Source organism: Schistocerca serialis, chromosome 2 (genome assembly GCF_023864345.2).
Source record: "Schistocerca serialis cubense isolate TAMUIC-IGC-003099 chromosome 2, iqSchSeri2.2, whole genome shotgun sequence".
In the NCBI taxonomy this organism is placed as follows: domain Eukaryota; kingdom Metazoa; phylum Arthropoda; class Insecta; order Orthoptera; family Acrididae; genus Schistocerca; species Schistocerca serialis.
In genome coordinates, this window is record NC_064639.1 from 776,871,619 (window position 1) to 776,887,013 (window position 15,395).

At 44.1% G+C, this 15,395-nt stretch overlaps 1 protein-coding gene across 1 annotated transcript in view; it reads left to right on the forward strand.

The window, feature by feature from the left end:
* The window catches only part of LOC126458002 (ATP-binding cassette sub-family C member 4-like), a 120,778-nt gene that overhangs the window by 91,840 nt on the left and 13,543 nt on the right, over nt 1–15,395 (forward strand). The window contains exons 17-19 of the mRNA XM_050094775.1: nt 666–793; nt 3,236–3,481; nt 13,843–14,012. Of these exons, the coding sequence (XP_049950732.1) occupies nt 666–793; nt 3,236–3,481; nt 13,843–14,012 (544 nt within the window). The remainder of the gene's footprint in view (nt 1–665; nt 794–3,235; nt 3,482–13,842; nt 14,013–15,395) is intronic.

Sequence of the window (15,395 nt, forward strand, 5' to 3'; positions counted from 1 at the left end):
CGAACCTGCGACCGTAGCAGTCGCGCGGTTTCAGACTGAAGCGCCTAGAACCGCTAGGCCACCGCGGCCGGTGCAGGATTCGAACCTGCGACCGTAGCAGTCGCGCGGTTCCGGACTGAAGCACCTAGAACCACTCGGCCACCAATCTGAGCTACCCAAGCAAGACTAACACCCTGTCCTCACTGCTTTACTTCTGTCGGTGCCTCGTCTCCTACCTTCCAAACTTCACACAAGCTCTCCTGCGAACCTTGCATAACTAGCACTCGTGGATGAAAGGAATGCAGAGTGTAAATCTCATTCTGGAAACATCCTCCAGGTTGTGGCCAAGCCATGTCTCTGCAGTATCCTTTCTTCCAGTAGTGCTAGTTGTGCAAGGTTCGCAGGACAGCTTCTGTGAAGTTTGGAAGGTAGGAGACGATGCACGGACAGGAGTAAAGCTGTGAGGACGAGGCGATAGTCGTGCTTGGGTTACGCAGATGGTAGAGCACTTGCCCGCGAAAGGAAAAGGTCCCTAGTTCGAGTCTCGGTTCGGCACACAGTTTTGATCTGCCAGGAAGTTTCATATCAGCGCACACTCCGCTGCAGAGTGAAAATCTCATTCTGGATACAGAGACTTTATTATTAGTTCATTTTGCTAATACCTTCGGCCGTTATTTTTATTTCAGAACAGAAAACACCCAAAGACTGGCCATCAAAAGGGGAAATAGAGTTCCGACACATCTACATGAGATACGGGCCACAGACCGACCCTGTTATAATAGACTTGAATCTGCGGATTAAACACGGTGAGAAGGTAAGTCATTAGTCTGTTTGACCCACAGCAAGAAAAGTAAAAAGTGTATAAAGTGCTTCATCTATAATTAGACTTTTTTTACAGCTGTGACAGTTTCATACTGTTTAGTGATAAATTAACGCTACTCTCAGTGATAAAAAAATCTTTTTCGTTTCTATAAAATGCTTTATGAACTCTCTGCATTCTTCTTCAACTGCTAGTCGCAATCGCTCTTAGAACCATTTCATGCCTGCTCCATTTCCGTACTTGTTTAGTATGGAATCACTTTGCTTGTAACTGAAGCAAATTTCGTCATGCGGAAGGAATCTTTCACTCTTAAACGAAGTTTGTACAACAATGTGATAGATTAAAACTATACAACAATGCAAACTACAGCCCGTTTCCTCGGTATCGTCTTAAAGCTGAGCTGTATACGCACACCTGCCAGCTGGCTTCAATGCTTAAATTTTACTCCATGTCTGTCTTACTTTCAAGCTCCATAAATTTGAAGAACCAGCTCTGTACAGTTTGGAAAGATGAAGAGACGCACTCGAAGACTATAAGGACTAATATTTTTGGTCAGGCTCTAAGCCGTGCCCACTTAGACCAGTTGGTAAGAACATTGATGCAAAACGTCAGTGGTGCGGTTTGGAGAGCCGTCGTGGCACAACATTTACGTAGAACTACAAGCTAGTTTAAAAGCACGAACATGATGCCGCAAAATTTTTGCCACAAAGAGCTACGTAAAATGATAGAGAAAACCCGAACACCAAGAAATAACTGACGTAAATTAATTAATTTTCGGGAATACATTTCTCTCGATATTTAAGCGAATAACGTTGCAGGATCACAGATTAGTGTATATGCGAGAAAAGCTTTTGTAGATTTGGAATGCAGGCACCTTAATAACTAGTGTAACCGCCAGAATGTTGAGGGCAAGCATCCTAAGGTGCATGCATTGTGCCGTACCGGTACCATATGTCATTTTGGTGGAAGTAGTTCCACGCCTGCTTCACTTGATCGGTCAACACGGAGACGGTTGGTTGGTTGATTTGGGGGAGGGGATGAAACAGCGAAGTCAGCGGTCCCATCAGATTAGGGAAGGATGGGGAAGGAAGTCAGCCGTGGCCTTTCAAAGGAACCATCCCGACATTTGCCTGAAGCGATTTAGGGAAATCGCGGAAAACCTAAATTGGGATGGCCGGACGCGAGTTTGAACCGCAGGGACGGTTATTTCCGGCTGTGGATGATGCTGGAGTTGTCGTCCGATGATGTCCCGTACATGCTCCTCTGATGATCGAGGAGCCAAGAGAATATGTCGACTCTCTGTAGAACATGTTGGGTTACAACAGCAGTGTGTGAGCGAGCATTATCCAGTTTGAAAACACCCCCTGGAATGCTGTTAATGAACTACAGCACCAGAATGACAACGAGACTGCTCCTGCTGTCATACGAAATCGCACCCAAAACCGTAGGTCCAGTGTGTCTAGGCTGCAGACAGCCTGGTTGCAGGCGCTCACCTGGCATCCTTCTAACCAACACATGGCCGTCACTAGCACCGAGGCAGAACCAGCTCTCATCAGAAAACACAACAGACCTTCAATCCGCCCTCCAATAAGCTCTCCGTTGACACCACCGAAGTCGCAAACACTGATGGTTTGGGGTAGTGGAATGGACGCTACGGAGCGTCTGGCTCGGATCTGTGCTTGAAGTAACCGATTTGTGCCACTGTGGTCCCAACAGCTGCTCAGATTGCTGCAGCAGACGCAGCACGATGCGCCAGAGCCATACTCCGAACGCGGTGGTCTTCCCTCTTGGCAGTGCCATGTGGCCGTCCAGAGACCAGTCTTCCTGCGACCGTACCTTCCCGTGACCATCACTGCGAGCAGCCATATACAGTGACTGTATTCGTACCAAGTCCTTCTGAAATATCGTGGAAGGGACATCCAGCTTCTAGTAGCCCTATTACACGACCCCATTCAAACTCAGTGAGTAGTTGACAATCGCGTCTTCGTCGTCTTACAGGTGTTCTTGGCTAAATCAACCCATTACGTTCAGCCTCAAAGGTAACTAAAGCTCACGACCATTACAGCACATATTTAAAGCAAACCTGATTTGCTCCCTCGTAGTGGCACTACTAGCGTCACTCTTGTGTGTCTGGAACAAAATCTGGATAGGCGTCATGTTTCAGATGTACAAATACGTCTAACAACTTTCTTTTATCTCGCAAAACTCCTTCTTGGTGTTGGGATTTTTTTTTCATTAATGCATAAGTATTGTATAGTTTCATTTGAACCAGGCTCTGAAGATGGCCCGTCGTGATTCGAGATGCATATGAAGCAATAAAAATCGACTATTTGCGACTGCTATCTGTGTTGTATTGTGGTCTAATTACATAAAGAACTCCTGCGAAGCACAACACTCACTCTGCCACACACCTAGAAACCCCTTTATGCCTTGCAGGTGGGCGTGGTGGGACGCACGGGGGCCGGGAAGTCGTCGCTGATCTCGGCGCTCTTCAGGCTGGCGTTCCTGGAAGGTGAGCTGATGATCGACGGCCTGGATACAGCCAAGGTCGGCCTGCGGGACCTGCGAGCTCGCCTCTCCATCATCCCGCAGGACCCCGTGCTGTTCGCCGGCACGCTGCGCTTCAACCTGGACCCCTTCGACGAATTTTCTGACGAAGTCCTCTGGAGAACTCTTGATGAGGTAAAACACGAAGATGTTGTAGTTTATTTCACCAACAGGAGTAGTTTAGTCCACCTGTTTGTACATTGCTCAAAGAAATGCCACATCAGCCTCCAAAAAGGGTTCATTTAAATGAATATTTAAAGGAAGAGTAGTTTATATGACAACACAGCAAAATGTCAGCATCAATAAGTGTAGTCTCAGCTGTCATCAAAGTCAATGCTGTGTCATCAATTGCAGCAACCGAAACTTGTAATGTCGTATCCAGGTAGCCATGCAGGTAACATATGACACCTTATGGTAATCTATCCCCGATTACTTGTACCTATCGTAATTCGACATTGGTGAGGTTCACTACGGATACTGGATCAGTTACTGCTGCATTGCGTCTCCCACGAGCTCACTGGTGGAGAGATCTAACGAGAGAGCACAGAGCTGTTAGCTGTAACAGGTGTCACAAAAGTCATTCCCTCGTTACAAAAATTCAGAAAGCATATAATATAATTCGTAGAAAAATACTTTTTATCTTGAATTGCATGTGACTTATTTAAGTTTTTGTGTATATACATACATATAGTTATTTTGTTACAGGGCCTAGGGACGTAACAGCAGCGGAATCGGACACCATTTGCAAACAGCATGTACTCAAATCAGATGAAAGTCTAATTTGTCCCCTGATATCATGAGACACAGTAACCAAAAACAGTACAGAGAAAATTCCAGACTGATTTCTTGGGACTTCTCACGAAGGTGTTTCTCACTGTCTGAACATTCTGCTCATTGTGTCCAGGCCTGTCTGTTCTAGGGAAATCACAGATGCTACCTGTTTCCTTAAACTTCGTATACCACATCTTCATGCTTTTAACATCCGGTGGCTGTCTGTGGTATGTGGCGTGGAATTTTTTCTGTATTGTTTTTGGTGGCTGTGTCTCGTGATACCAGAAGACGTATTGGGTTTTCTCCTGGTTTGAGTACATGTTTGCAAATGGTGTCCGATTCCGCTGTTGTTACGTCACTGCGCTCTGTTGCAAACAAAGTATCAGTAACTATGTACCGGCTGATCAAAAAGTCAGTATAAATTTGAAAACTGAATAATGCAGATAGAGAGGTACAAATTGACACACATGCTTGGAATGACATGGGGTTTTATTAGAACCAAAAAAACACAAACGTTCAAAAAATGTCCGACAGATGGCGCTTCATCTGATCAGAATAGCAATACTTAGCATAACAAAGTAAGACAAAACAAAAATGATGTTCTTTACAGGAAATGCTCAATATGTCCACCATCATTCCTCAACAATAGCTGTAGTCGAGGAATAATGTTGTGAAAAGCACTGTAAAGCATGTCCGGAGTTACGGTGAGGCATTGGCGTCGGATGTTGCCTTTCAGCATCCCTAGAGATGTCGGTCGATCACGATACACTTCCGACTTCAGGTAACCCCAAAGCCAACAACTGCACGGACTGAGGTTTGGGGACCTGGGAGGCCAAGCATTACGCAAGTGGTGGCTGAGCACACGATCATCACCAAACGACGCGCGCAAGAGATCTCTCACGCGGACATTTTGTGAACTTTGTTTTTTTTTGTTCTAATAAAACCCCATGTCATTCCAAGCATGTGTGTCAATTTTTACCTCTCTATCTAACTATTCCGCGGTTTATTAAGTTTTCAAATTTATACTGACTTTTTGATCACCCAGTAAGTATACAAAAACTTGAACATGTCACATGCAGCTAAAGATAAAAAGTATTTCTTTATGTGTCATATTTTATGCTTTATGAATGTTTGTAATCATGGAAAGACTTTTGGGACACTTGGTGCTTTCCGTTCCAATACATATATACTTAGGGGAGCCTCCAGGATTTAGAAAATTTCGGAATACACCAATACACAATAAATATTTACAAAGAAAAACAAATATGTTGTGTACCTTCCACAGATACCAGCTGAGATGGTCCTGAATCGGCGTGGAATAAGTCAAAAAATCTTAATCATATTTTCATTTAAAAGGTAGTAAATAGCTTGTCACAAAACATACTACTGTTGAATATATTGAGGCGCATATGTCAGTTCTTAAGCTACAGTATCCATGTGTCATGAAATAGAAAAATAATTTTTCAATACTTATTTAAAATGAACGCATTGCTGCGGTGAATTTCCACACAACTTAGGTTGAACTAATACTCGCATTATTTGATATTAATAGTAACCCACTCAAGTACCTAGGAAGTCTTTTTAGTAATAAGAACAGAACAGATATAGAAATAGATGCCGTTTATCAAAAGCAAACAAGACACTTCTTAGTTTCATGAAAATTCTAAGAAAAAGATCACTTAGCAGTAACTTCAAAATTATCGACCATTATACCTGTGATGTTATATGGATGTGAAACATTAATATTTAGAAATAAAGATGAAGAAAAACTGTTGACATTCGAGTGAAAAGTACTAAGGAAAATTTTTGGACCTGTATACGACGAAAATAACATGGAATCGAGAATAAGAAGAAATGAAGAATTAAGAGGGCAGTACAAACACCGTAACATCCTCGAAGTGCTCAAGAGGAGAAGGTTGACTAGGACAGGCCATATAGCAAGAATGACAAAGAATAGACTACCTAGAATGGCATACAGCAGAACAATAGATGGAACGAGAGGAAGAGGGAGACCCAGAATCAGATGGTTGGATAACATTCGGGAGGACACAACTGGGATGAACAGCAACAGCAACTGGACAAACAGCGCATTAGACAGGCAAAAGTGGAAGAGGCTCATAGAGCAGGCGTATGGTCGATACATGTAATGTAAAGTAAAGTAAGTAAGTAACACACTCCCATCAGTTTATTCTACTTAGATATTTGTCAGTGGAACAGAAGGAGTTGGTCATCAATAAATCCCTTAGGCTCCTTTTAAACTGAACGTTATTAGTGTTAAACTTTTTATGGCTGCCGTCAAGTTATGGAAAATGTCTGTACCTGAACAACTGACACCTTTCTGCAGCAAAGAGATATTAAATCTTTGTGAAGATTATTCTTATTTCTTGTACCGATTCCTTGAACTGAGCTTTTGATTTGAAAAAGAGATATATTTGCAATGACAAATTTCCCCTGCTGAATGTTCCTCAGTTAACGCCACAAATGGGTCTTATTACACCTTTTTCGACCTGTAAAACTGTACCTTGTCTTGATGAGTTACCTCCCAAAAATAATCCCTTATGGCATTATGGAATGAATAAAAGCATAGCATACTAGTTTCTTTCATTTTCGTATCACCTATGCCTGACTACGCACGCACTGTAAACAAAGATTTGTTTAGTTGATTCAACGCATCAAGAATACCAAAATACAATGCAACAACTCAGAAGTTCGAAAATTATAGTGGTTAAATCGGATGTCACCTTGCTGTGTAATGATTGAGAGGAGCCTGGGATTAGAAACTTGACGGATGACAATAAACAGCTGTTCCTGTAGATCAGACCATCTCAAATCAACACGAGGGTAGAAACGTTCTGTGAAAGTATCATTAGTTTTTTATTTAATTACACATGCCATTACGGTAGTAGTTTTAATTAAATCGTCGACGAGCATGGAACGTTGTTCTCGCTCGAGATCACTAGCCAGCAGTTATATACCAACATGACAGAAGTACACTGTTTCCACCCGCACACTTGACTTCGTAAAGTACGAGTATATGAGTAACACACAATGCACGTCACATGAGTAAGCTCTTTAGAATGACATACTGTTGAAATCAGCGACATTGATAAAATAAATAACTGATCATAATACTGCCATGGTAGAAAGTGGAATGCCTTTCAATAAATTTGTAGTTGCGGCATGCAACACGAAAAAAAATTATCATAAGTCAGAAAGCTTTAAATATGATCGGGGAAAAAACAAGCTGCGACCATGGAACTCGGTGATAGCCATAGTCCTCCGCCACACATTCACCCCGCAATGCTACACATTTTCCCCAATGATGAAAGACTTGGCGAAACCTTTGTTGTAAACGTCTTCATTTTGACTGTTTACGAAATGATCAGTCTCGAAAATACCCTTTTCCTCATTACGGAAACGCTTGCTATGCAATAGGTTCTTCATACAAGGAAAGATAAAGTACAGGAGAATCCGTGAGGGAGGGAGGGAGGGGTGGCATTCACGTAAAATTTGATAACGAAAAGAACCAGCATGTGTGAGTGTGTCCTATGTAAAATGAGTTGTGGCATTGTTGCGAAGCGAAAAGCACCTCTTTAGACAGTTCATACGACACTTCGTGTTGACAACATCCCCTAACCTCGTCAGGAGATTTCGGTTTGCGCGTTATGAGCAGAGTCTGTTAGCACCACACCATAGCAATCCCAAAAAACGCCAGTATCGTTTTTCCCAATGACGGCTGGGTCTTATCCTTTTCCGGCAGTGTTTATCCCATATGTTTCTAATGCTTGCTTGACTGCTTTGCCTCGAAGACATAGCCGCCTATAACGGTAATTAAGCAGCTAAAGAAGTCATTTGGGTTCATGTCGAAATGACTGCAACGTTTCTGCTACTGTGTCCGTTTGGTGGGCTTTTTGAGTGCCTCGGAACCTGGCGGGTTGATAACTGTCATGTTCAAAATCTGTGCAAGATGTTGAAAACTGGTCCGTGACTGATTTTCATTATTTCCACAATCGTCTCGAGTGTTATACGCCGATCTTGGAGCACCAGGGCATCCACTTGTCTTCCCCTCCAGGTTCTTTTCAAACAGATGATCTGACTTCGTTCTTCGTTATTCAGACGTGTTCGACCATAGCGGAAGTGTTGGGCCACTGTGTCATATGATTGTGCATTGCTGCCAAACACTTCCTCCAATTCAGCATGGATTGTTGCAGTATTGTTCTCCTCCAGATACATAAAACGAAAAATCCATTTTATCAGTGGGTTGCGCCATTGTGTTCTGGAGTTCTAGTGGCGTCCTAAGGCACTCTATCTCGGGGATTTCAATGTATACCATGACTGCAGACATCCGTCTACACACAAATAAACGAATAGGTATGTAATTTTGTTTTTTCGAGATGTTAATTAAAAATTTATGGCTGGTCGTCATACCGGACATGACGATGCTCACTATAGCTAAGTGTACACGTGGGCGTCCGCAGAACTTTATCGAAGATGGTGCAGAGTGCTAAAATTGCCCTTTTTGATGTAGATGATTCGGAGAGTATGAGAACATGCCATGCCCCAGGTACTAATTTCAACACGAAGTATAAAAAGCGGCAGATTACCTTGATTCCTAAACAATATGCATATTTCAATAGTTATGAGTCTTTTCATATTAATAATGTGAAAACTGATGTTATCACTTTTATTCAACAACCTGTAATTTTATCAGATAATTACATGTAGGATAACCAAAGAATTATGAAATATAAGCCTAAAATATTTAAAATATTATATTCCACTAATAAATTAATAATAAATTAAATTAAAAATTATTAATATAAATATTCAAAACTATCGAGAAAATGTTGTTGGGTGTCTACAAGGATAACCAACAAAAATGCCATTTTGATTTTCCACAAAGTTGAGAAAGAGGGAATATACAAAAAAAACGACTTTCATGACATATACAATACTTTGTTTGCTTATGAAACTTCGTGTCTGATTACAGTGGAAAAAGTGCAACCAGGACAAGCATTGGACTGTATGGATGTGAGAAATCTCCCAGAACTGCTCTCTAATTGGTCGGTAGAACCGACTTTCAATGGCCTAGGATTGAACCAAGGCAGTCTTTGTCTCTTCAGTTTGTCGTATTCTTCTAGGATTGAACCAAGGGAGTCTTTGTCTCTTCAGTTCGTCGTGTTCTTGTGCACGAAGGCCAACTGGAGTGCACAATCCGTAGGTTTATGGCTGAAGGGCTGTGTTGCCCCCCGCAGAGCTTGAAAGGACCTAAATCCCTGGAGAGGACATCTTTCCGACCTAGAAATTTCATACTTTTTTCCTCTTTACTATTACAGAAAACGGTATTATCTTTTTTCGAATGATGTTTTTGCTTCCTAAATTATGTGTAGATGTACACACCTACAGTATACCATGGTGGTGTTCTTCAGAGAGTACTGCAGTAGCTCTGCCGTGTAAGACCGACTGCTTTTTACCCTCTCAGCAATTACCTCACTCAGTTTGCCTCAGCGCTGCAAATTACCAACACATGCAATGCATGCACTGTGACAGCGTGCATGTGCAATCTGCCACCGCAGCATTTGTACCTGGCGCCAGCGGCGGTCGGGCGAAGGGCCACAGTCTGCAGTTCGTGCTAGAAAGTGACAAAGAAAAGATTGAGAACACCCTTTCGGCACCTTTGTGAACAGTTTCGCATCGATCCTGACTGCAGAACAGCGATGAACTCGCTTCCACATCTAGGGATCAGCATATTTTCCCGCGAACAGCGTGAGAACCCAAACAATCCAAGGTACATGACGATTGCTAAAGTCAGAACATTTCCCGTCGGGCTCAGCAGTGTTGAACCTTCAGTTCAGTGGAGTCGCTAATTACACTACTGGCTATCAAAATTGCTACACCAAGAAGAAATACAGATGATAAAAGGGTATTCATTGGACAAATATATTAAACTAGAACTGACATGTGATTACATTTTCACGCGATTTGGGCGCATAGATCCTGAGAAATCAGTACCCAGAACAACCACCTCTGGCCGTAATAACGGCCTTGATACGCCTGGGCATTGAGTCAATCAGAGCTTCGATGGCGTGACAAGGTACAGCTGCCCATGCAGCTTCAACACGATACCACAATTCATCAAGAGTAGTGACTGGCGTATTGTGACGAGCCAGTTGCTCGGCCACCATTGACCAGACGTTTTCAATTGGTGAGAGATGTGGAGAATGTGCTGGCCAGGCCAGCAGTCGAACATTTTCTGTATCCAGAAAGGCCAGTACAGGACCTGCAACATGCGGTCGTGCATTATCCTGCTGAAATGTAGGGGTCGCAGGGATCGAATGAAGGGTAGAGCCACGGGACGTAACACATCTGAAATGTAACGTCCACTGTTCAAAGTGCCGTCAATGCGAATAAGAGGTGACCGAGATGTGTAACCAATGGCATCCCATACCATCACGCCGCGTGATACGTCAGTATGGCGATGACGAATACACGCTTCCAATGTGCGTTCACCGCGATGTCGCCAAACACGGATGCGACCATCATGATCCTGTAAACAGAACCTGGATTCATCCGAAAAAATGACGATTTGCCATTCGTGCGCCCAGGTTCGTCGTTGAGTACACCATCGCAGGCGCTCCTGTCTGTGATGCAGCGTCGAGGGTAACCGCAGCCGTGGTCTCCGAGTTGATAGTCCATGGTGCTGCAAACGTCGTCGAACTGTTCGCGCAGATGGTTGTTGTCTTGCAAACATCCTCATCTGTTGACTCAGGGATCGAGACGTGGCTTCACGATCCGCTACAGCCATGCGGAAAAGATGCCTGTCATCTCGACTGCTAGTGATACGAGGCCGTTGGGATCCAGCACGGCGTTCCGTATTACCCTCCTGAACCCACCCATTCCATATTCTGCTAGATCTCGAACAACACGAGCAGTAATGTCGCGATACGACAAACCGCAATCGCGATAGGCTGCAATCCGATCTTTATCAAAGTCGGAAATGTGATGGTACGCATTTCTCCTCCTTACACGAGGCATCACAACAACGTTCCACCAGGCAACGCCGGTCGACTGCTGTTTGTGTATCAGAAATCGGTTGGAAATTTTCCTCATGTCAGCACGTTGCAGGTGTTGCCACCGGCGCCAACCTTGTGTGAATGCTCTGAAAAGCTAATCATTTACATATCACAGCATCTTCTTCCTGTCGGTTAAATTTCGCGTCTGTAGCACGTCATCTTCGTGGTGTAGCAGTTTTAATGACCAGTAGTGAATAAATGAGAAACGGTGCGAGTATGAGACTAATGTTGCGGGTTGCGTACTTTACAGATCAAGGCGCTTCTGTTAGGTCATGCTGAACCGGCATCTTTCCTTCCAGCTGTATCTCCGCAAGTGTGATGGGTCTGAGAACTGCGACCTTGTGGTCGTTCCATACTCTTAGACTCGTTCTCTCCAGCTAAAGCGTGCAAGAGTGTAAGACTAATTGTGACTTAGTACAGAAGTTGAGTACACGAACTCCCTGTTGTAAAGTAGCACTGGCAAGGCGAAATAACCGATTATCTGGATCAGACGGCTTTAGCGAAGCTGCTTTAAGGAGACTGTGGAGGGTGTAAGATGAGAATTAAGTGATTCATTCTGTACAATTGCAAAAGTGTTCCGTTAGAGGAGGAGTGATGTCTGGCATAAGATCCATGCTATATTCGACGCTTCAAACGAAAACATGCATATATAGTGGTTGAATTCTTGTTTATTCCACCTCCAATGTAGGGAAATGCATTTGCTGCGTCAGTTGAAAACTGGACACATAGCAACGTCACTGTTATGTCTCTAATACCCAAAACTGCCCTATTCTGTATCGTTTTGGTCATGACAGCTTGCGATTGTGAGCTAATAGCGAATTGTGTAACTTATCTTTCACTTCTATAACTTTTTCAAACGCTGGTGTGGATTTATTTTAATAATTATACGCCTTTTAGAGAATGCGCTTCATCCTCTTGTCACGTTTTCTTGTTATATTGTCACAGATTCGGCAATGCTTCAAAAGTGCATGTATGTGCACCTCAGCATCGAATAAAAGGGGGGGGGGGATCCTGCCTGAAACTCAGGCGTATGTGCTTTAATTAATTGAACTATTTGGTTCCAGAGACCTTTTCTAGTCTCATACAGCTATGACGTCTACATATTCAGACTGAAGCAGCAAATAAAAATTTGTACCAAGGCTGGTATCCGAACCTGAGTCTTCTACTCACTAGGCAGATGCGCTAGCCAGTAAGCCACAATTTTTCATTTTTTTTTTTTTTATTTTGTTCGTTGGTTTTGGTCGTAATGGACGTCACATGAGATACGTTCAAGTTCAATGTTGATCCCTTCAGTCAGTTTTTTTTATTACAGAGACCATCCAGGTCTCTGACCGAACATGCTGAGCTGCCGTGCCGGCATACTCGGACAGTGGCTTTGTACAAACTGCACGGACCACCCAAGTATGCCTCCCCCCCTCCGTTCGGATTCCTCGTCACGCTTCAGCCCATTTGATATTCCCATGAACTCTAATAACATTGCAGAGACTCTACATCTATATTGCAATAGCACCTCAGCATCGAACGAAACGGGATATCCCGCGTGAAACTCAGGCTTTGGTACTTTAATCAAATGAAACTACATGGTACCAGAAGGTGACGTAGTGGTCAACACATCTGGCTACTGAGTAGGAGACTGCGTTCGAGTCCCGGGCTTGGTACAAATTTTCATTCATTTGCTTCAGTCTGCAAATATGCATCACAGATGTTTGAGAAGGTCTCTAGAACCACATAGTTTAATTTGATCAGATTAAAATTTTGAACTGATCCACGAACCAATCGGAAAGGTTGTCATGGAAAATCGATAGAAGCTGTTTGCTCTCTAACGTAAAACTGCGACAGACTGTATGGAGGCTGTGCAGAACTGTTTCTATTCGCCCCTGATTCGAAGCCGACCGGAGTGCCCGGGCGGTTCTAGGCGCTACAGTCTGGAACCGCGCGACCGCTACCATCGCAGGTTCGAATCCTGCCTCGGGCATGGATGTGTGTGAAGTCCTTAGGTTAGTTAGGTTTAAGTAGTTCTAAGTTCTAGGGGACTGATGACCTCAGAAGTTAAGTCCCATAGTGCTCAGAGCCATTTGAACCATTTGAACCTGATTCGAGCGCAAAACCATCAATGAGCATTTCCCACGATGTTAAGCAAAGACGCACTTTCTCTGATGAAGGGAGTTGTTAATAAATGTTCATTTAAGTTTATTTGCTCTTTAGACTCTCAGCGATCACCTCAGATAATTGCCCATTATCCCTAAGAGAAGAGTACACGGACTGTGAAGGCGCGCCCACGCAATCTGCCACAGCAGCGTTTGTATTCGGCGCCAGCGGCGGCCGAGCGAAGCAATCCCTGTCGACAAATACGAACATGGCGAGCCACTGCCAGCGGGGCCCCGTCCACTTGCAACTTCTCCGGCGTAAGCAAACGTTCTCGAGTCAGATCAGCTCCGTACCGGTGTGCATTCAGTTGTCAGTGATAGGACTCTGTACTTGGACAGTTAATAGTTCTGTTAACGTTTCTCTAATCTCGTCATCATTCGGCGTGCTGTTATCGGCCGACGTAGTTTTTGTGTATGCAGTGGCTGTCAATAAAGAGTGTAGGCACAGCAAGCACTTGCGGGTGATAAATGAGGACAAGCTGACGGCGGCCGTCTTGTTTTTCAGGTGGAGCTGCGCGAGTCGCTGCACGACAGCCTGGGTCTGCAGACGCGCGTGCTGGACCAGGGCAGCAACTTCAGCGTGGGCCAGCGCCAGCTGGTGTGCCTGGCGCGCGCCATCCTGCGCGACAACCGCATCCTCATGCTGGACGAGGCGACGGCCAACGTCGACAACAAGTCAGTATCCCGCACCTCCACCTCTCCACGACTCTCTGAACAGATTTCAAACCCAATGCCAAAATACTAGTCATCCCCTCAGAACAACGAGCTTGTCTCTTTGAAGCACCGTAGGTAGTGAGGAATTGGTACCACCCATCGCAGACATAAGTCATGGCAGTGAAGTGATGTGTACACTGCTTGATCAATCATATATGGATACCCATATGTAAAGCGGAATTGGTCTTTAGAAGTCACGACAGGCTGGCCAGTATAAAAGGAGGCAGAGAATATTGTGTTGCCACTATAGAAGTTGTGACAGCAGAATGGGTCGGTCAGGAGAGCTCAGTGACATCGAAATTCGACTGGTCACTGAATGTTGCTGGAGTAAGAGCTCCATCACGGACATCCCACCTCTTCTAAAGCTCCCAAAACCGAGTGTTGGTGAAGCGATTGTGCGGTAGAAACATCAAGGAACAATCACAGTTTCAGCAAACAGAACACAGCATGTTGTTCTCAATGGAGAGAAGTCTAGAGACGTTAAAGTAACCTCTGGAGTGCCACAGGGGAGTGTTATGGGATCATTGCTTTTCACTGTACATATAAATGAGCTAGTAGATAGTGTCGGAAGTTCCATGCGGCTTCTCGCGGATGATGCTGTAGTATACAGAGATGTTGCAGCATTAGAAAATCGTAGCGAAATACAGGAAGATCTGCACCGGATAGGTACTTGGTGCAGGGAGTGGCAACTGACCTCTTAACGTAGACAAATGTAATGTATTGCGAGTACATAGAAAGGAGGATCCTTTATTGTATGATTATATGATAGCGGAACAAACACTGCTAGCAGTTACTTCTGTAAATTATCTGGGAGTATGCACGTACGATTTGAAATGGAATGATCATATAAAATTAATTGTTGGTAAGGCGGGAGCCAGGTTGAGATTCATTAGGAGAGTCCTTAGAAAATGTAGTCCATCAACAAAGGAGGTGGCTTACAAAACACTCGTTAGACCTACACTTAAGTATTGCTCATCAGTGTGGGATCCGTACCAGGTCGGGTTGACAGAGGAGATAAAAAAAATCCAAAGAAGAGCGGCGCATTTCGTCACAGGATTACTTGGTTAGCGTGATAGCGTTACGGAGATGTTTAGCAAACTCAATTAGCAGACTCTGAAAGAGAGGCGCTCTGCATCGCTGTGTAGCTTGCTGTCCAGGTTTCGAGAGGGTGCGTTTCTGGATGAGGTATCGAATATATTGCTTCCCCCTACTTATACCTCCCGAGGAGATCACGAATGTAAAATTAGAGAGACTCGAGCGCGCACGGAGGCTTTCCGGCAGTCGTTCTTCCCGCGAACCATAGGCGACTGGAACAGGAAAGGGAGGTAATGACAGTGGCACGCA